At 42.7% G+C, this 17,970-nt stretch overlaps 1 protein-coding gene across 6 annotated transcripts in view; it reads right to left on the bottom strand.

Moving 5' to 3' along the window:
- The window catches only part of Eml6 (EMAP like 6), a 266,137-nt gene that overhangs the window by 52,071 nt on the left and 196,096 nt on the right, over positions 1-17,970 (bottom strand). For all 6 annotated transcript variants that reach the window (XR_008217395.1, XR_008217394.1, XR_008217393.1 and 3 more), the window contains exons 18-24: positions 14,586-14,686; positions 13,165-13,367; positions 11,014-11,125; positions 10,652-10,779; positions 4,536-4,677; positions 1,255-1,407; positions 792-923 (exon numbers count right to left, since the gene is read on the bottom strand). Coding sequence is in view for 3 of the 6 variants with exons in the window: in XM_052734573.1 (XP_052590533.1) it covers positions 792-923; positions 1,255-1,407; positions 4,536-4,677; positions 10,652-10,779; positions 11,014-11,125; positions 13,165-13,367; positions 14,586-14,686 (971 nt within the window). In the remaining 3 variants the exon portion in view is untranslated. The remainder of the gene's footprint in view (positions 1-791; positions 924-1,254; positions 1,408-4,535; positions 4,678-10,651; positions 10,780-11,013; positions 11,126-13,164; positions 13,368-14,585; positions 14,687-17,970) is intronic.

Below are 17,970 nucleotides of genomic sequence, written 5' to 3'. Positions count from 1 at the left end.
CCCCATGTCTGTATCATCACACATCTATATTCTTTCAGAACAAGGCCATCTCCCTCCCTAAATTATAACGTTCACAGAGACTAGATCTACATTGTCTGTCTTTTTTTTTTTTTTTTTTTTTTTTTTTTTGGTTTTTCGAGACAGGGTTTCTCTGTGTAGCTTTGCGCCTTTCCTGGGACTCACTTGGTAGCCCAGGCTGGCCTCGAACTCACAGAGATCCGCCTGGCTCTGCCTCCCGAGTGCTGGGATTAAAGGCGTGCGCCACCACCGCCTGGCCATTGTCTGTCTTAAGACTTCACAAATAGTAGATGCTAGATGTGTTACAGAGACAAGTCTTCATGGTTTTGTGGAAGTAACTTGGAGGAGGCAAAGGGGGAATCTAGGAGTTTTGGAGGGCAAAGGTAAATTCAAGTGAGCTGAACATAGGTTTCTGTCTCCACTGACAGATGAAAATTGCTTGAGACTTCAGGGGCCAAACTCCTGGAGACAGAGTCTTGGTCAGGAAGGCTAAGTAGAAAGGCAAGGACAGATCACATGCAACCCAAGGCATGTATGGCAACTCAGGGCATCACATGTGTTCTTGGTCTTAAGCCCCAATGGATTCAATTGATGGCACCCTCACAGAACAGAAAGCCACGTTAACAGCAGCTGCTCCTGGGCCGTCAGGCTAGCCGCATATGCTGCCGTGGGCCCTTCTCTTCTTGTTTTCCTCTAACTGCCGTTCTCTCTGGAAATGATGCATGAACAGACGTTGAATTTAAGTTTCATCTTAAAACCACAGCCTGCTTTACCTCTAGAGTCCCAGTCAACGTGTGTGATGTAGCTAGAAGCTCCTTTACAGATGCCAACCCTCTTGCTCGTAAGTACGTTGTAAATATCCACGAAGTTATCATGGGATGCCACTGCAAGGTATTTTCCTGTATCTATAGAGACAAGTACACAGTAAACAGCAACACATATGATGTAGGAATTCACCTCCAGGACCTTAAGATTTTGAAGTGGGAGAAAGGTCAAAGAAACTTTTAGAACAGTCCATTCTTACAAAAAAATTTTGTCTCGAGATTGCTATTTTTAAAAGTACCTACTGCCATCTTCACCTTTTGAAAAAAAATTTTTTTTTTGAGACAGAGTTTCTCCCTGGCTGTCCTGGAAATCATTCTGTAGACCAGGCTGGCCTCAAACTCACAAAGATCTGCCTGCCTCTGCCTCCTGAGTGCTGGAATCAAAGGCATGTGCCACCACCACCTGGCTCACCTTTTGAAAATTTAATGTCAGAGATCATTTCTTTTCTGTGATGGAAGGAGACCATGTCTTCCACAGTGTCAGCATTTACCACCAAGAAACTTCCATCATTCAAGCCAACTGCTAAGGCTTTCCCATCAGGGGAGAAGGCACAGCATCTTCCTCCTGCAAAAGGATCCGAGAAAATCATAATCCTGAGCACTTTGCTGTTGATCAAAGCAGATGGAGACATGGGAGAAAGTGGATGTGTGCATCACACGTTTATGTGTGACTGGGCCTTTAACACTTCCCAGGTGGGAATTCAAATTTCATCATTTGGGGACTAGTGAGACAGTTCTGTGGGTAAAACACTTTTTATACAAGCCTGACAACCTGAGTTTGAACCTGAGAACCCACGGCAGAAGGAGAGGACAAACTCCCAAGAGTTGTCTCTAGTCTTCATGTACATGTGTGCATATATAACATAATAAACACCTATTTTTAAATCTGTGAAAATCATCATATTTAAATATGTCTTCGTCCCACACACTATCAAAATCACATTTTAAGAGCCCTCATTGCTCCTGCAGAGGGCCTCCATTTGGTTCCCAGCACCCACACCTTCAGGGAGTGGACTTCAGGGAGTAGGACATTTTCTCACGTGAGTGTCTGCGTGCACATACCTCCACACAGGTGCACAGATAACGTAAGTAAAAAGGTCAATCTTAAAAATAAACTTTAATTTCCATAAGGTTTATCCATTCATTTCCTTATCTTGGAGTATCTGGGCCTTTTAAGGTAGGTAGGCTGAGTGGCTGAAAGAGGGCTGGTGGATGACATCCTCTGAGAAAAGAGGAAATAGTCAAGAACATGAGTTCTCCAACAAAATGTCTAGAAACCATTTTTGGGATATACTGATGGCATACACTTTTGTTTTATTTAGAAAACCCCTTATAATTTTAGCTTCTCTGCTTTGTGGATCATAATGCACAATCAAGAGGTGGAAAATTCTGGTTGTCACAGTCCTCGCCATGCGGCCTTGTGCTGAGGCGGCTCAGTCTAGCTTCCGTGGGGACCCATGCCTCTGCTGACAGACGCTGAAAGCTGTGTTCATTCTGGTAGCTTTGAATCGGTTTATGTAAGCAATAGTCCCATTCATTTGTCCACTTAACACTTATTCCCTACTGTGAGTCAGTCAAGACTAGCTAGCCCTGGGAACATCGTCAGCGTGGGGTGAACCATAACTACTGTACAAACTGGGCCATGTTTTAGGGTTAATAATTACATCAGGATAGCAGGGGAAGCTAGGCTGAACTATCATCTAAGAGCAATAGTGGCTCTTTTGACTAATTTTTAACCTAGGGATTGAAGTCCATTGACTAGCTTCCACAACAAGGTCCCAGTTTCATCTCACCAATGCATATTAGAGGGCAAGACAATTTGATTGTTCAGAGCATGGCTTGGACTTGGTCGAAATCCTTGCTCCACTATCTACCAAGTTGTAGGCATCCAGGGAAAAGTGAGGCAATGTGGAGAGAGGGTGACAACCAGGGCAAACAGGTTGCTCTGTGAGGCCACCATGCTGCAGTGTGCATTCGGTTTCACTATTTATTAGTTAGATGACCTTGGACAAACTACTATAGAAACCTGTCTTCATTTCCTAGTCTGTATGTGGTGAGAATGATGCCTTGTTCACTGGGTCTCTGCATGTTAGGACACACTGCTGGTTAGAGGTCGCAGTCTGCCATGGCCTGGCAGCTTATCTCAATAGCTCGCAACATGGAGCTCCCTCCCCAACAAAGCTTCCTGCTCTCACCCTGCCCTTATCTGGAGAATGTCCCTGGGCCTGGAGGACTGATCTTATCTGAAAGCTGTCTTTAAAACCAGATGCCTGATTCATCTTTAGCTCGACCCTTGGCACAGATCCCTGCTGAGAAGACTGGCTTTAGGAGCTCTGCTAAAGGACGCTACTGCACACACCAAGCCTTGTGATAAGAGCAGGCCACTTAATGAAAATTAGGGTTTGTCCCCAGGCTCCCCAGTCCTATATATTCCTTATTCTCTGGAATAAAATTGAGCTGATTCGCCGAAACTGTCTCCTGGAGGGCTGTCGCCATTTGTGCTCATGAGCCGCATACGCATACAAAGCTTCTGTGGCCTCTTCTGCCTTTCCCCTGCTGGCCAACAGGCTGAGCGGGAAAGAGGACTCCCACGTTTACAGAGTAAGAGTGATGTGCTAGCATGGTCTCTGACTCACAACTACCAGTTCTATGCTGTCATTTGCATGATTCCTTTAGATGCTCCCACGTCTGCAGAATGACTCAGCACAAATACTCAAGGGCCAGGACCCAAGCTCAGCCTTTCCTGCCTTAAGAATTTTTGTGACCACAAGGCTCAGCTTCCTTGTTTCCTCCTAAGAAAGCAGTCCAGCTGGCAGGTCTGGGCTGAGCTTCCATGGCTCCTGATTCCTACAGGATAGCTGTTCTACCTCTCACCCTTCTCTACCTGTCTGCCTGAAGCTGGCCTGAGTGCACTGTGTCAGGAGCTCCCTGGCCTCTGGGTGCCGGGGTAGGTTTGATCAAGATGAAGATGGCAAGACCGGAAGGTGGAGACTGGGAGGTCAGAACATTTGCTCCTCCAAGGCCACCGTCTCAGACATTTCTACTCCCCATCCCACCAACCATCCTTTTGTCTTTTCAAGCCCAGGCCTGGCGATGGCACCTGCAGCTACTGGTGGCATAGCCTGGTCATTTCATCCCTCCCCACCCCTTTATAAAGAGTCCTATTTTTAGACTCCTCTCAGATTACCTGCTGCTGCTGGGACTCCTTTCAAATCTCGTGTTCGCTGTGGGATCCTCAGGGCTTGCCATATAGAGCCACTTGAGAAGCATTTGCTGAACTGGCCCCTCCTGTTGAGCCTACTGTGTGCAGATGTTCAACACACATTTATGACATCAACTATCTTTTTCTATCAAACTGACCTTTTATTTTCCATGACTTCTGGGGACTGTTAGTCATGGAGATAGATAATGGTTTTCTTCATTTGTTTTATTTTATAAGCTGACGCATTTCAGCTCTCAACGAGGAAGGATACAGGCCCAGGCAGCCAGCGCCTGTATAGCACAAGCAGAGTGAATGGTGCAGAGGCACTCTGAGACATGACCAACTTCTGGAAGAGCTCTACATGCTCTTAGTTTTAACTGCACGGTAAACTCTGAATTCCCTTGCTTAGGATGTTTTTAGGGTGTGTAACAGGTGCTCTCAGGCAACAGTAGTTGATGAATGAATCAATCAACACAGGAGATGCTGTGTACCTTTCTTCAGTTTCCGGACTGCCAGCATGCGGTGCTGGGAGGATAATTCCCAGATCCGAAGGGTTTTGTCATCGCTTACTGTTGCACAGATGGGCAGGAGAGGGTGGGCTGCCAGTCCCCACACTTCCCCTTCCATGTGTCCCTGTGGGAGAGGAAACAGGACAAAGTAAACCCAGGCTTTCTGGCTAGTCCTTCCCCAGCTTGTGCTGCATTCTCAGGCTGAGAGTGCCTCTGAGGTTAAGACTCTTTGTCTGACAGGTTAAGATATGAAGAAACAGTTTCCATGAACCAAGATGACTGCATTAAGTCATTTCTTTTCTTTTTTCATTTTGTTTGGTATGATATTTCTTTTTTTTTCTCTCCATTTTTCTTTATTAAGAAATTTTCTACTCACTCTACACACCACCCACAGATCCCACCTCCTCCCTCCAGCATTAAGTCATTTCTTAAGTATGATCTTTAAGCTGGCTGTTTATGATACAAACCAGGTTTGTTTACAGAATGGAAGACATTTGCCCATGTGGCAACAAATATCCAGGTGAATTGTAAAATCTCCACCTCTCCCCCTTGTTAAGTGTGTATGTGCGTATGTGCATGATTATATACATAGTGTGTCTGTACTTTGTGTGTGGGGACCAGAGGTTAACATTGGGTGTGTTCTTTAATTGCTCTCCACTCTAACTTTTGAAAAGGGTCTCTCGGTGATTTAGCCAGGCTGGCTGCCCAGTCTCTGCCTGGCCCCAGCTCCAGCCCTGGAGTTAAAGATGCATGGCACTACACTCAGCTTTTTAATCGGTTACTGGGGATCCCAATCTTTACTAACCGAGCATCTCCCTAGACCCTTGTCCTGTTTTAACTGCAGAAAACACTATGTAAAACCACTGTGGAGGAACAACTTGATCACATTGATACCAATGACTGCCTTTGGTGAAACCAGACTACTCGAAGGTGTAGATGTCATTCATCTTTGTCATGGAACTGGACAGCAACATTCTTGTTTATACCACTGTAGTCCTTCACATGCATTGGACTTGGCTCTCTCCTGCCCTCGTACTTGGATTGAACCTAGGGCCTCATACATGCTACTTAAAGCATTCTGCCACTGAGCTACAGGATGCATTTGTCTGACTGAAAAGAAATAAATCTAAATTTTGACTTCAGAGTCATAGGTGCAGCTCAGATTCAATATTTGTTCATAAACTGGTGTGCCCATGTGCCAACAGTAATCACCAACAAGCTGAAAGGTGCTTGATAATACACACAGAGGCAATTCCATATGCCCTTATCACAAATAAACACTCTAAATGGCTTAGAAACAGTAACTGAGATAAAACAGTATTTTAAATATCAACACTTAGCCGGGTGATAGTGGCACATTCCTTTAATCCCAACACTCGGGACACAGAGGAAGGTGAATCTCTGTAAGTCTGAGGCTAGTATGGTCTACATAGTGAGTTCACTTAACATGAAGAAAACAGTAATTTATTTCTCAATGGAGCAGCATAGAGAAGAATTCCTGACATGTAGCAATAAGCAGACCGTTAAGCTGTCCAGATGCCCTGTTTAGAGCAGTAAGCAGGCAGGCCACACGTCCCAGGGCGGCTTGTACTTGGAATGTTCTGGGGGAACAGCAGCTTTCCAAAGAGAAACTGGATGACAGTTTATCCGGGAAGCTGTCTGAGCAAAACAGTGATTGGGCAGAAGTCCCTGGATAGTCATGTGTATGGGGGAAAGGTAGGCTGGGTGGACAGGCTCCCTTCTTCATCCCTCAGGATGAAGAACTGTGCACGGTGCACACTGCATTTGTATTCACCTCAGAGTCACAAGCGATGGGCGACAGGCCATCCCCACTCTCTCTTGACTAACTGGTTCTGTTGAGCACTCTCTATGACTGAGTCTCTGCACATTAGGTTCTAGATTCTTTGAAATCACTGTTTCAAATGGATTTCAAAACTGTTATTTTTCTCAAGCTGATCACTTTAAACCTTACATGTACAGGGACAGTGAGGAAGGCCAGAAGGACCCTGAATGACACAAGAAACGAGCCAAGTTCTGACTTTCCTCATCACTTAGGAAGCTGACCACAGCTGGGTTATATTCCAAGTGTGCACAGTAGCGTTTTCAAACCCTGCTACATGCTGCTGGCTCCCCCCAGCTCCTAAACCAGCTGCCCTTCTCTAAAACAACACCCCTTCTTCCAAGTGCATCAGAACTGGAACAGAAGCTCTGAAACCTGCCCCACAGTAGGATAGAGGATGGTGGTTCCTGAACATTCTCCCAGCATCTGTTTTCCCTTAAAACATGACTATAGGTCCCGAGGGAGCAGCCGGCCCTTGTTCCACCATGCCCACCTCAAAGCATAGGGAAGATCTTCTCAGGAACTTCAAGGATTAACTGAACACAAACCCTGAGTTTACCAAGGAAGGAATGACAAGTGAGTGGGGAACAGTGCTGAGAAGGAAAGGTATAGAAGCCACAAGGTCCTCATGCTCACAGATCAGCACTGGAGAAAGCAGGGATGTTCAGCTCTCAAGCTTGTCTCTTCAACAGAAGGGTTTACGCCTGCATTCCACCCAGAAGGCTGGGAGTGGATGTAGCTAATAACCTGGTAATCTTTTGCTATTCTATAAAGCCAGGCTTCACCTGAATTTCCCAGACTCCTGAGCATTGTTTCTTGGTCAACAGAACCCACTCTTATGAAAGAAGTCTCATGTACTTTGCAAAACAGTCTATATTATGCTCATTATAAATCCTTCTCCCTAGAACCCATTCTTACAGAAGAAATCACAGGTACTTTGCAAAGGAGTTTTGATGTAGTCATGCCTTAAGCTTTGTGTGATAACTGTCACAAGGAAACTTTCCCCAAAGTTGCATTGTGCTTAAATAAACTGCTACTGGTCAGACTCTGGAAGTCTGAACCAGCCCAGCTTACTAAGTGTTAAACCAGACTTCCTTCTTGCCTCTCACAGATCATTTTCTGTCAGCCATAGCATTTGCAGGGACCCCCACAGAAAGGGGGGATGGAGGAGGCTGATAATCTGGGCTCAAGTGGAACCCCTAGTCAGGGGGTTGGACCTTCCTTTGCTTTCCCGTCATATCCGTAGCTGTAGGACAAGTGGGGACAGCCGAGAGTAGTGAAAATGGGGGTTGGGTTGAGTTGTAGTTCTGGGATTCTTAGCATATGGCTGTGGGAAATGTAGATGGCTTTAGTTCTTCACCTACTAAACCACTTTATAAATCTATCCTGAAGATAAATGTCCAATTGTACTGCCTGACACATAGTAGGTACTCAACAGGCCACAGTAGAGATCATGTTCACTGTCAGAGCAATAGGAACAAACAGGAGAGAACAGAATGGTAAAAGCCAAAAGGTGAAAAGCCCCTATTATCATGTTTATAGCAGATTTAAGTAAAATTGCCTCAACTATAACATTTTATAAAATTAGAAGTTTACACTGTAGGTTAAATTATAGCATAAAATTTTTAAAAACACTTAGAATCTAGCATTTATGGGAAAAATTTAATTTCAAAACATTTTCAAACTGTTGAGGGTTAAAATATGCTTTTTCATAATATTAAATAAGTTATGACCAGAAAGAGAGAAATTAGTTTGGAAGGGACCAAGAGAAGCAAAGACGACATCCAAGCGGCTGTCTCCAGCATGGCTCCCACGGGCTGCACAATCAGATGGGGGTTTCAGGTTTGTTTTAACCAGATTTTTAAAAGAGGCTTTATTCTATCTGTCTGTCATCCATCCATCCATCCATCCATCCATCCATCCATCCATCCATCCATCCATCCATCTACCTATCATCTCTCTTTCTCGTTAGTTTTAATACACATACATCATTTTAAAACAGCTTTTGTTGATCTCCTTCCCTATCTCCTCTCCTCCTTTTGATTTCCCTTTGAACTTTTCACTTTCATTCAGTTTCCCTCCTCGATCCATTTCCCTCCCCTCCCCCGCTAGTGATCGCCTTACGTGCTTCATAGGTTACAGCCAGTTTCCATGCACACACATACATGTGTGCTAGGATCTGTATGTGACAGTGAATATACAAGTTTTGTGTTTCTGAGTCCAAGTTACCTCATTCAATATCCTTTCAAGTTTCATTCATTTTCCTGCAAATTTCATTATTAGAAATTTACAGCTGAATAAAATTTTGAGTAAATAACATTTTCTTTAACCACTCATCCACTAAAGAATGTCTAAGCGGATTCCATTATTTGCTATTGTGAAAAAGGGCAGGATGAAACACACATGTGCAGGTGTCTCTGTTGGAAGGATATGGTTCTTGGGTGTATAGCTGGGTTATACAGAAGTTCTACTGTTAAGTTTTTGAGAACCCTTTATATATCTTTCCTAAATGACTGAACTGGTTTACACTGACAGCAGCAGTGAAAAAGGGTTCCTCCTTTCCCCCATATCTATGTGTTTCAGAATATTTGTTTAACTATGCAAGGATGTGTTGCATTTGTTTAACTATGCAAAGATGTGTTGCTGTTTCACCTTGCCTGCCTAAGGCATCTGACTGGTTTAATAAAAAGCTGAATGGCCAATACTAAGGGAGGAGGTATAGGTAGAACTTCCAGGCAGGGAAAGTAAGTAGGAGGAATTTAGGCTTGGAAAAGAAAGAAAAGGAGACGACAGGGAGATGCTAGGGGTCAGCCATCCAGACACAGAGGAAGCAGGAAAGTAGGACACACAGAATGAAAGAGATGTAAAAAGCCCCAAGGCAAAATGTAGATGAATAGGAACAGGTTAAATTAAATTTAAGAGCTAGTGGGACAAGCCAAAGCTAAGGCTGAGCATTCATAATTAATAATAAATCTCTGTCATTATTTGGGAGCTGGTTGATGGGACAGAGAAAGACTCATTACACTCATGCCAGCATTTTTTTTTTTTTATGGTAGCCATTTGAGGTGGAATCTCAAAGTAGTTTAATTTGCATTTTCCTGATAAATAATGGTGTTCAACACCTTTAAAAATACTTATTGTCTATTTATGTTTCTTCTTTTGAAAGCTATCTGTTCAGTAATGCATTTGTTGACTGACAAGGTTTTCTCTTCATGTTTAACTTGCAATTAATATCAATAGTAACCCCAGTGAGGTGGTCCATCTCTTCACTGCAGGTTTGAACACATGGCTCACCACACCTCTTCACCTGCAAGGGCGGTGTGTTGCCAGACCAGGCAGGACTCCTGCCCATTGAATATTTCTGTGCTGTTTGAATCTGATTCTACATAAGTTTGTATCCTGAGAGAAGCAGGTTTGGGAGAGCATAATGTGGTTGTGTGAAGCAAGGCCTAAAGATGTGTGTGGGAACAGCGAAATTATCATCAGTTTTATGGACCAACAGATCAGAAGGAGATATATCTAAGGTGTGCCACCCACACTTGGTTTGATTTGGATGATAAGATTCTGAACTTTGAGCATGTATTAGTAAGGGATAAGGCTCTTGGAGACTACAGAAACTGGTTTCACATGTGGCTGGGATAGCTGGAACTGGTGGACGGGGGTGGAATACGACAGACAGACTCCAAAGCCCTCTGACCTCCCAAGCCTGGCATAATCATTTCCTCTTGAGTGTGGCATGACCTGCGACTTGATTCTAACCAGTGGAATGTGACAAAGGTGACAGAAAGTTCCAGGGAATGTGTGATATAACTAAGTTGCATAAGATCCTGGTATCTTATTATTTTTTTTTTCTTGCTCTGACAAAACTAAGTGTATGAGAGATCCTGTGTATGCCAATGAACTCTAGTGGATAGGTGACTGACAGGGTAGCCTCTGGGCAACAGTTAGCTAGAAAATAATGCCAGTCCTACAGCTGCAGGAAATAGGTTCTGCCAGCAGCCTACAAGCCCAAAAAAGCCACCCCCCCACCCCACCCCTGCTGAGCCCCGGCCTTGAGTAACACAATGGAGGAACCAGTTCAGCTGTGCTCAGACTCCCGGCCCACAGAGCTGGTGAGGTTGGAAGGAGTGCTGTTGCTGGTCTGTGAACACCATGCTGGAGCACCCCAGGAAGCTCTGTGTAATCAATACCCTTTGCCTCCTTTGCCCCACAGCATTCTCAGCCTTGACATGGTTTGCAACATGTACAAATGAGGTACCTGAACAAGCAGTGTCATTGGGCCACTTTTATCAATTTCTAGAATCTCTCCGTTTTTTGTCCCCACAAGAATGTGTCCATGCCCCAGGGTGATGGCACGAATGGAAGGGTTATCCTCCAAAAGCAGGCCTGAGAGGGGAGAATGCTGAATTTAGTAAGCACCAGGAAGGTGGGTTAACATAGTGTCTTCTATTTCCAAAGTGCTAGGTGCTAGGTAATCATCCTTGACATGCTTGCTAAGGACTGAGAGTTCTGATGGGAAGAAAGAAATCTGATTGGCTAAGAACCACTACTACAAGAATTTGCACCATTGCCCCCATTCTTGTGAAGAGAATGCTTTCAATTGCATATTAAGGGTGGTACCTTTAGAGCTAGTTGACAGTGCAGCCCTTTTGATGGCATAGGTCTTCAAGCATCTTTCAAACATGTCATCCCAGAGCTCCACAATCCCATCTTTTCCACCTGTTACAAAGCCCTGTGAAGGTAAAAGATTATATATACACATCAAAAGCCCTGTGAAGGTAAAGGTTATTTATTTTTATATATATATATATATATATATATATATATATATACACACACATCAAAATGACTAATCTCTTTCCTAGCCGCATCAGGAGTTCTCTTAGGTCAGGCAGCTCCAGGTACATCTTCTTTTTTTTTTTTTTTTTTTTTGGTTTTTTCGAGACAGGGTTTCTCTGTGTAGCTTTGCGCCTTTCCTGGAACTCACTTGGTAGCCCAGGCTGGCCTCGAACTCACAGAGATCCACCTGGCTCTGCCTCCCAAGTACTGGGATTAAAGGCATGCGCCACCACTGCCCGGCCCAGGTACATCTTCTAAGTGAGAAAAAATTCAGTGATAGCAGTCTTTAAAATTTTTTTCATTATTGTATGTGTATTGAGATTTTGCCTGCATGCGTATCTATGTACCATGAGCATGAAGTATCTGTGGAGGCTAGGAAAGGGTATTGGGTCCCCAAGAACTAAAATTATAGATGATTATGAGCTACCATATGAGTGCTAGGAGTCAAACCTGGATCCTCCTAACTACTGAGTCAATTCTCCAGCCCATCAAAATTTTAATTCAGTACAGCTCAATTAATCTCACAAGGAAATCGTATTTTGAAGTTCATTATAGGAAATACCCTTCTTTTTATTGTAGATGCTCTCTGCGTCTTTGGATTCTGCATTCACAGATGACAATATGAGGGAAGCAAAGCACTGCATCTGTGGTTAACATTCGCAGGCATTTTTCTTAACATTAGTTTCCCAGTGCAGAACTACAGTGGCTCATATAGCATTTATGTTGTACTAGCTGTTATAAGTAATCTAGATAGGATTCAAAGTACACAGAGGGGTGTGCATAATTCTAAGTACATGGCGTGTGTGTGTGTGTGTGTGTGTGTGTGTGTGTGTGTGTGTGCACGTACATGTGCCTAGGATATAGGCAAATACTGTTTCATTTTTTATATGAGGAACCTGAGGACCTTTGGTTCTCGGTATTCCCTTAGGGTTCTAGAGACCATTTCAGTGGATACTGAGAACTGTAGCCAGGAGAGGCACTCCTCAAATTAAATATAAACAGAGTATATTATAGTGAACTATTCTTGCTTTTCATGATGATTTTGTAGCTTTATTTCCTAAATAATAAAATCATTTGACTCAGTTATACCACACTGACTTCTAGGACTCCACAAATTTTGCATTATGTTTTAATTTTTTACCAATGTTTACAATTTAGTCAAAATCAAATTTGCCAGCAAAGAACAGCTCAACTATAAAAAGTATCATCACAACTGCACTTCCAACAAAGACCTACTTTCATTGTGGGCTCAACATATTTATTGATCTATTTTAAAACTTGATATATTTTTCAAATGTGTTGAGTAGCCTAAACTGAAGGTCGGAGAGCACAGATGAACTGGTACTACTAGCCAACGAGAACTGAATGAAAAGGTTGTCATTTCCAGCCATATTAATTGAAAGAAAGAGCTTTAACACACTATTAAATGGTGTCTTTGTAAAGAACACTGTGAGGGAGATGGGTAGCTGGACAGGACAATGACCTGGAGTGGGAATACAGCCATGCACATACTTCACGTGTCCTGCTGTCTATTCAGGAGCAAACCTGCTATGAACATAACCTTTGGTCACAACAAACCAGCGTGGGGGCAATAAAGTAACCACTTGGTACTTCCAGGTCTTTGCATACTGTGTCCCTGGAATGCCCCAGGTGCAATCTTCTGCTGTTGCGTGTCCATGTCTACCCTCAGACTCCAGAAGAGACTCCTAGGAGTGACAGCCGGAAGTCCAGATATGAGAAAATGGAGAAATAGTACATGGACCGCTACTAACAAAAGAAATTATAAAAATTGTGTGTTCTCTTCCTTTTTATCCTTTGGTTAGTCCTTTCTGACAACTACTTTCTAGTTGAGATAGGACTATTTTAGATTCAGGCATCTCAGTGGTTCTTCTAAAGCTAATAAGGAAAAAGAACCTGACAAACAGACCGTACCTTGTCCAGCGCATACATAGCAAACACGGGCCCATCATGAGCTTTCACTGTCTTCAGTAGCAGAACATCCTTCCAGATAAAAATATCTCCAGTGGCTGCCCCTGAGAACACTAGATCTTCCATTCGCCCATAAGAAACACACATCATTGTTTCCAATTTTCCAGCACTTCCAAAAATTCCTCTTTTGGAGGTGAAGCCCCCACCTGGAGCAGAGCAACGGTATATATTAACCTAGAAAGTTGAAGCTTCCTCAGAGCACATGGAAAGATTATCTTCAGTGAAAAAACTGCCTACATTATGTGCCAAAGTAATAAAAACAACAAGGGTATCATGATGCTCATGCCAGTATCTACAGTATTCTTATTTTTTGTCAGACATGGTGCTCAATGCTAGCATATAATGTAAGGACAGAGCCCCTGCTTTAAGGAACCCAGATCTGATCAGATGGAGGACTTAATCTGCTTCTGGTCCAAGACATACACACACAACCTAAGTGTCAGCCCTTCTTCCTGTGCCTGCTGAAGGAGAGAGAGGCTCAGGGGCTCAGGGAACAAGGAAAGTCCCAAACTGAAGAAAAAAACACAGCCAGAATGGACATTATATGTAAAATGTAAATGTTATACATGTTCTGTCTGCCTCAATCTTTTTCATGGCGATTCTGCGGTAAGATGGAACTGTTATATAGGAGAGATAATATACAGGAACAAATCATCAGATTTGTGCCCTAGGTGTTCCCATTTTCTATACTCGTTGACCATCGCTGGTAACCCAGCTGGCTTCCTCACACAGAGGTGCTACTCCTGTCCTTCCTTTAAAAGCAAGGAGGCATCAGAGCAGCAGCCCACACATGCTCATTGTGCTATTGGGCTCGGTACTGAAAATTCAGATATAATTGTAACAATGCCTGCAAGTGAGAAAAGTCGGCTGCTTTCCATGTTTATTTATTCCTCACTCTTGTCAACATATAATCTAACAAATACTTATTTTGACCACCTTCTATGAACAGAGTCAGGGTTTAATTCATCTGCCAAATTTGGCAATGTACTAATAAAAGAATCCTCAAAATATTGAAAACATTATTCACTCAACCAAAGTAATTACTTCCTACTCAGCACTACAGCATAATTACTGCTTTCAGTTCAGATGACTAAATATAAAAATCATTATTTTCACAGCAGAGTATTTTCAAAAGCTTTCTAAACACTGATGAATATGCATAGCATCATATAAGGTTTTTAAGTTTCACATTTTATGCAATAAATAGTCTAATGCAAAATTGGGAAAGAGTATTTATCAAGGAATTTTTAATTTCAGTTTGCAGAGAGACTGGCCACATAATGGCAATAGGACCCCTCATTCCAAGGCAAGGGTACAGCTCTTAACTACATAAATGAGAAACCCAAATAACAATGTAATAGTACCTGCTTGTTGCCAGAATTTGATATGCTTAATCCCAACTGTAACCAGCTTGTCAACATGGTGTGGATTACACTTTACCACAAATATTTTATCTTTATGTCCTCTGTAAGAGACAAACAGAGAAAAATAGCCTCTAATTTAGATGAATGTATTGATGGAGTTATATTAAAAACATGTATTTGGTTTAGTTTTCATTAAGTGTATCTAACAGGATAAACAAGCAACCAAGAAAATATTTAAAACACACAGGAGTCTACTATAAAATAATAGCATTGGAGAGGGGGTACATGTTTGGGCCTGTTCTCTTTCCTTACCCTAATGTCCCTACTTTATCTACATAGTTATGAGTTAAAAGAATTTTAAATGTATCCAAATGTTTCTGTAATATAAAATTAGTGACACCACCATAGGATTGCATGTAATTCTGAGATAGTGAGATCTTGGGCAAGAGAAGGAGAAGGAATGACATTATTAATAAAAAGCTTCAAAAGCACATTCTATAGAAGACACTAACTGTATTGGCTTAAGATGATTTTTGTCTAGAAATGTATTCTCTATAAATTGAGGGCCCTGACCCACAGCCATTGAGAGAGAAAGGATGTCATCTACTGATTCAGAACCCTTTAGGATGCTACACAATGCAAAATTTAGGTTTACTTGCAGGCAAGATGTGTATACCACTGGTATAATAGCAGCATGGCTGTTATGGAGGTAACCAGTCACTTTCTCCCGTATGTAAGAATGACTCCACAGGAGGGAATGCGTGCCTTATGCTGGAAACCCCAAAGGCCCGAGGCTGGGGAGGCCACAGGCTACAATGGGGAAGCTGCTGCTGTTTTGCTAAATGGACGTGTTGTCTCTTGTTAAACTGTTTTCTGAATGTTTCGTTTATGCTTATAGTTTAGTGCTATTGTCAGCCTGGGTTAGAGAAACTTCTGTAGTTGGTGGAAGTTATTGCAGAGGCTTATAACTGGTCAAAACGCAGAGAATAAGTGACTGTTGAATACTCAGCCCTATATAGGACGCCTGTATCACCCTTCCGAGGCTCAGAAAACATTGAAAGAAAAAGGTAGGAAACAGTGAAAGAGCTGCAGGAAGGGGTGTTGTATTCTCAATAACTGTGATTACATGCATAAGGCCTACCAAGAATGGGCCCGTCAACATTCCATCATGGAGGTGGGAGCGGGTAAGAGGCCCTGGCCCTTTGTGCATTTATAGGTGCTAATGATTGCTGGGGGAGGGAGAGACATCTTCAGTGGGTAGTCACCAGTAAGTTCCCCATGCTCCTGTAAATAATCCCTCACCTATACTTACTCTCTCTCTCTCTCTTACACACACACACACACACACACACACACACACACACACACACACACACACACCATGAAAACAGAAGTTGACTAGTTGGGAACAAGTGGGAGGGGAACAAGATAGGATAATGGGGAGTGAATAGAATCAAAATACATTATCTACATGTATGAAAACATTATAATGAAACCCATTATTATGTAAAATTAATGTGCTACTACAAAGCTTAAAAATAAAGTAGGTATACCAATAATTTCTTTTAAAAATTGAAAGAAATTTAGTTTTGTAACCAGACAGATAAACATATATCTAAAAATTCCACTGTAAATAGGTGGCTGAAATCATTCATGAAATTAGCAATGGTACAAATACATCCAAACAGAGGGTCTCAAATCTCAGTGGAGACCTTATAAGACCCCATTTGGTAATTCTGAATGTGTCTATTTTCCTGAGCTGACAATGAGCAGATTCACGTAAACACCTTCATAAATGAAGGGCAATCAAGAGTGCAGTGTGGTGCAGATGGTACATGTGGGCTCTGGGTATCTTGCTATCCACTGTGTGCCCCATCCCCAAGGGGGTCATTCTCATCCCAGGGCAACTATCATGCCAGAACAGGATAGTGGTTGGGCTTTGCTCAAAGCAAGGCTGGCAATGACTGAGACTTCTTAGGGCAAAGTTAGGGTGGCACGTAGCCCCTCTGCAGAAATTACTCAGAAGCTAAGAGGGTTCTGCAAGCCAGGATGGGGCCACTTCATACAGCATGATTTCTCTGTCACCTGGTTTTAGATTCTTACCTACCACAGCATCTCATTCAAGGCCATACTACATTCTTTTTTATTTAACTAGTTGGTTATTTATATATTTGTGCAAATAGCATTAATACTATGTAAATATTTATATTCATTCAGTAATTAAAAAATCTAGTATTCTCCCACAGAGTTTTACTGGTCCCTGACCTTCTTCTTGGGAAAAAGTACTCATTAGTGCCATCATTACAAAAAAATTGCTTTTAGAGGGCAATCCTTTTTGCAGGTTTCCTGTCTTTGGAATGGGACTTAATCCTGGGGAACAATTTTGAATAAAAATTGTGTTACTAACATGACAGCATTAGCTTGCTTTGTGCTAATTAAACAGAAGTAAAATATCCTTTTTAATACTAAGATGTACTCCTTCTATTCCTCATAGTGTCTCCGACATGCAACCGTGAGTCACCCACAGCTGCAGAGGGGATCTTGAGTTTTCAATGCTGACACAGAGTTTTCTGGAGGTAATGTGTATGCAGAGAGTACCTTATCAGGAATACTAAACTAAAATTCAGTTTTCAGTCTGGAAGGAAAATAGAGCCTAGAGGGGAGTGGGGCTAGAGTGAGGGACACCAGGAAGTAAGAAGAGAAGAGAGAGCACATGCAGGTGGAGCTATGAGCGTCACTGCTGCCAAGAATTGCATTTCGACAGCCATCTCAGAGCAACTCTGGGTCAGATGCAGTCCTCAAGGCTCCAGCTCTGCTCTGTCTCCAGCAATTTGTAGATCTTCATTCATTACAAACAACTTTTGTTCCCATGTATTAATTTAAAAAGCAAACATAAGTTCAAGTCCATTAACTTTGATATTGTGACACAGGATGTTGGTAATGTAGGTCACAACTAACTGAGAGAGTATGAGCCTGTGCCTGGGCAACAAGCTGCCTTCCTGGACTGTGGCTGCCAAGTCTGGACCTCTGACCAGGCCGTGCACATGGCTGAGTTAGATGACAGTAGGCAGGCATGCTCGGACTTATTGCTGATGAGGCAGAAAGAGAAGCTGGGGTAAGGGAGGACAGGTGGGCTATAAACAGCAGTCGGTCTGGAGAGTCTATTTATAGGGTGTGGAGATTAGGGAAACAATCTGCCTGCTCTGAAAGCAAGCAGCAGATGCACTTGATAGGGCCTCCTTTCCAACAGGCTCCAACAGGCCAGAGCCTCATGACAAACGGTGCTTCTGACTCCAATGACATTGACAATCCTTCCCAGCCACTAAGACAGAAAAAACAAGAAGTGAGGCACACATTTTTCTGCTGCTGGAAAAAAGCTTTCATA

This window comes from Peromyscus californicus, unplaced genomic scaffold (assembly GCF_007827085.1).
Source record: "Peromyscus californicus insignis strain IS unplaced genomic scaffold, ASM782708v3 Scaffold_13__1_contigs__length_99412109, whole genome shotgun sequence".
Classification (NCBI taxonomy): Eukaryota; Metazoa; Chordata; class Mammalia; order Rodentia; family Cricetidae; genus Peromyscus; species Peromyscus californicus.
The sequence above is the reverse complement of the archived record's forward strand: the minus strand, read 5'-3'. Positions and strand labels throughout refer to the sequence as shown.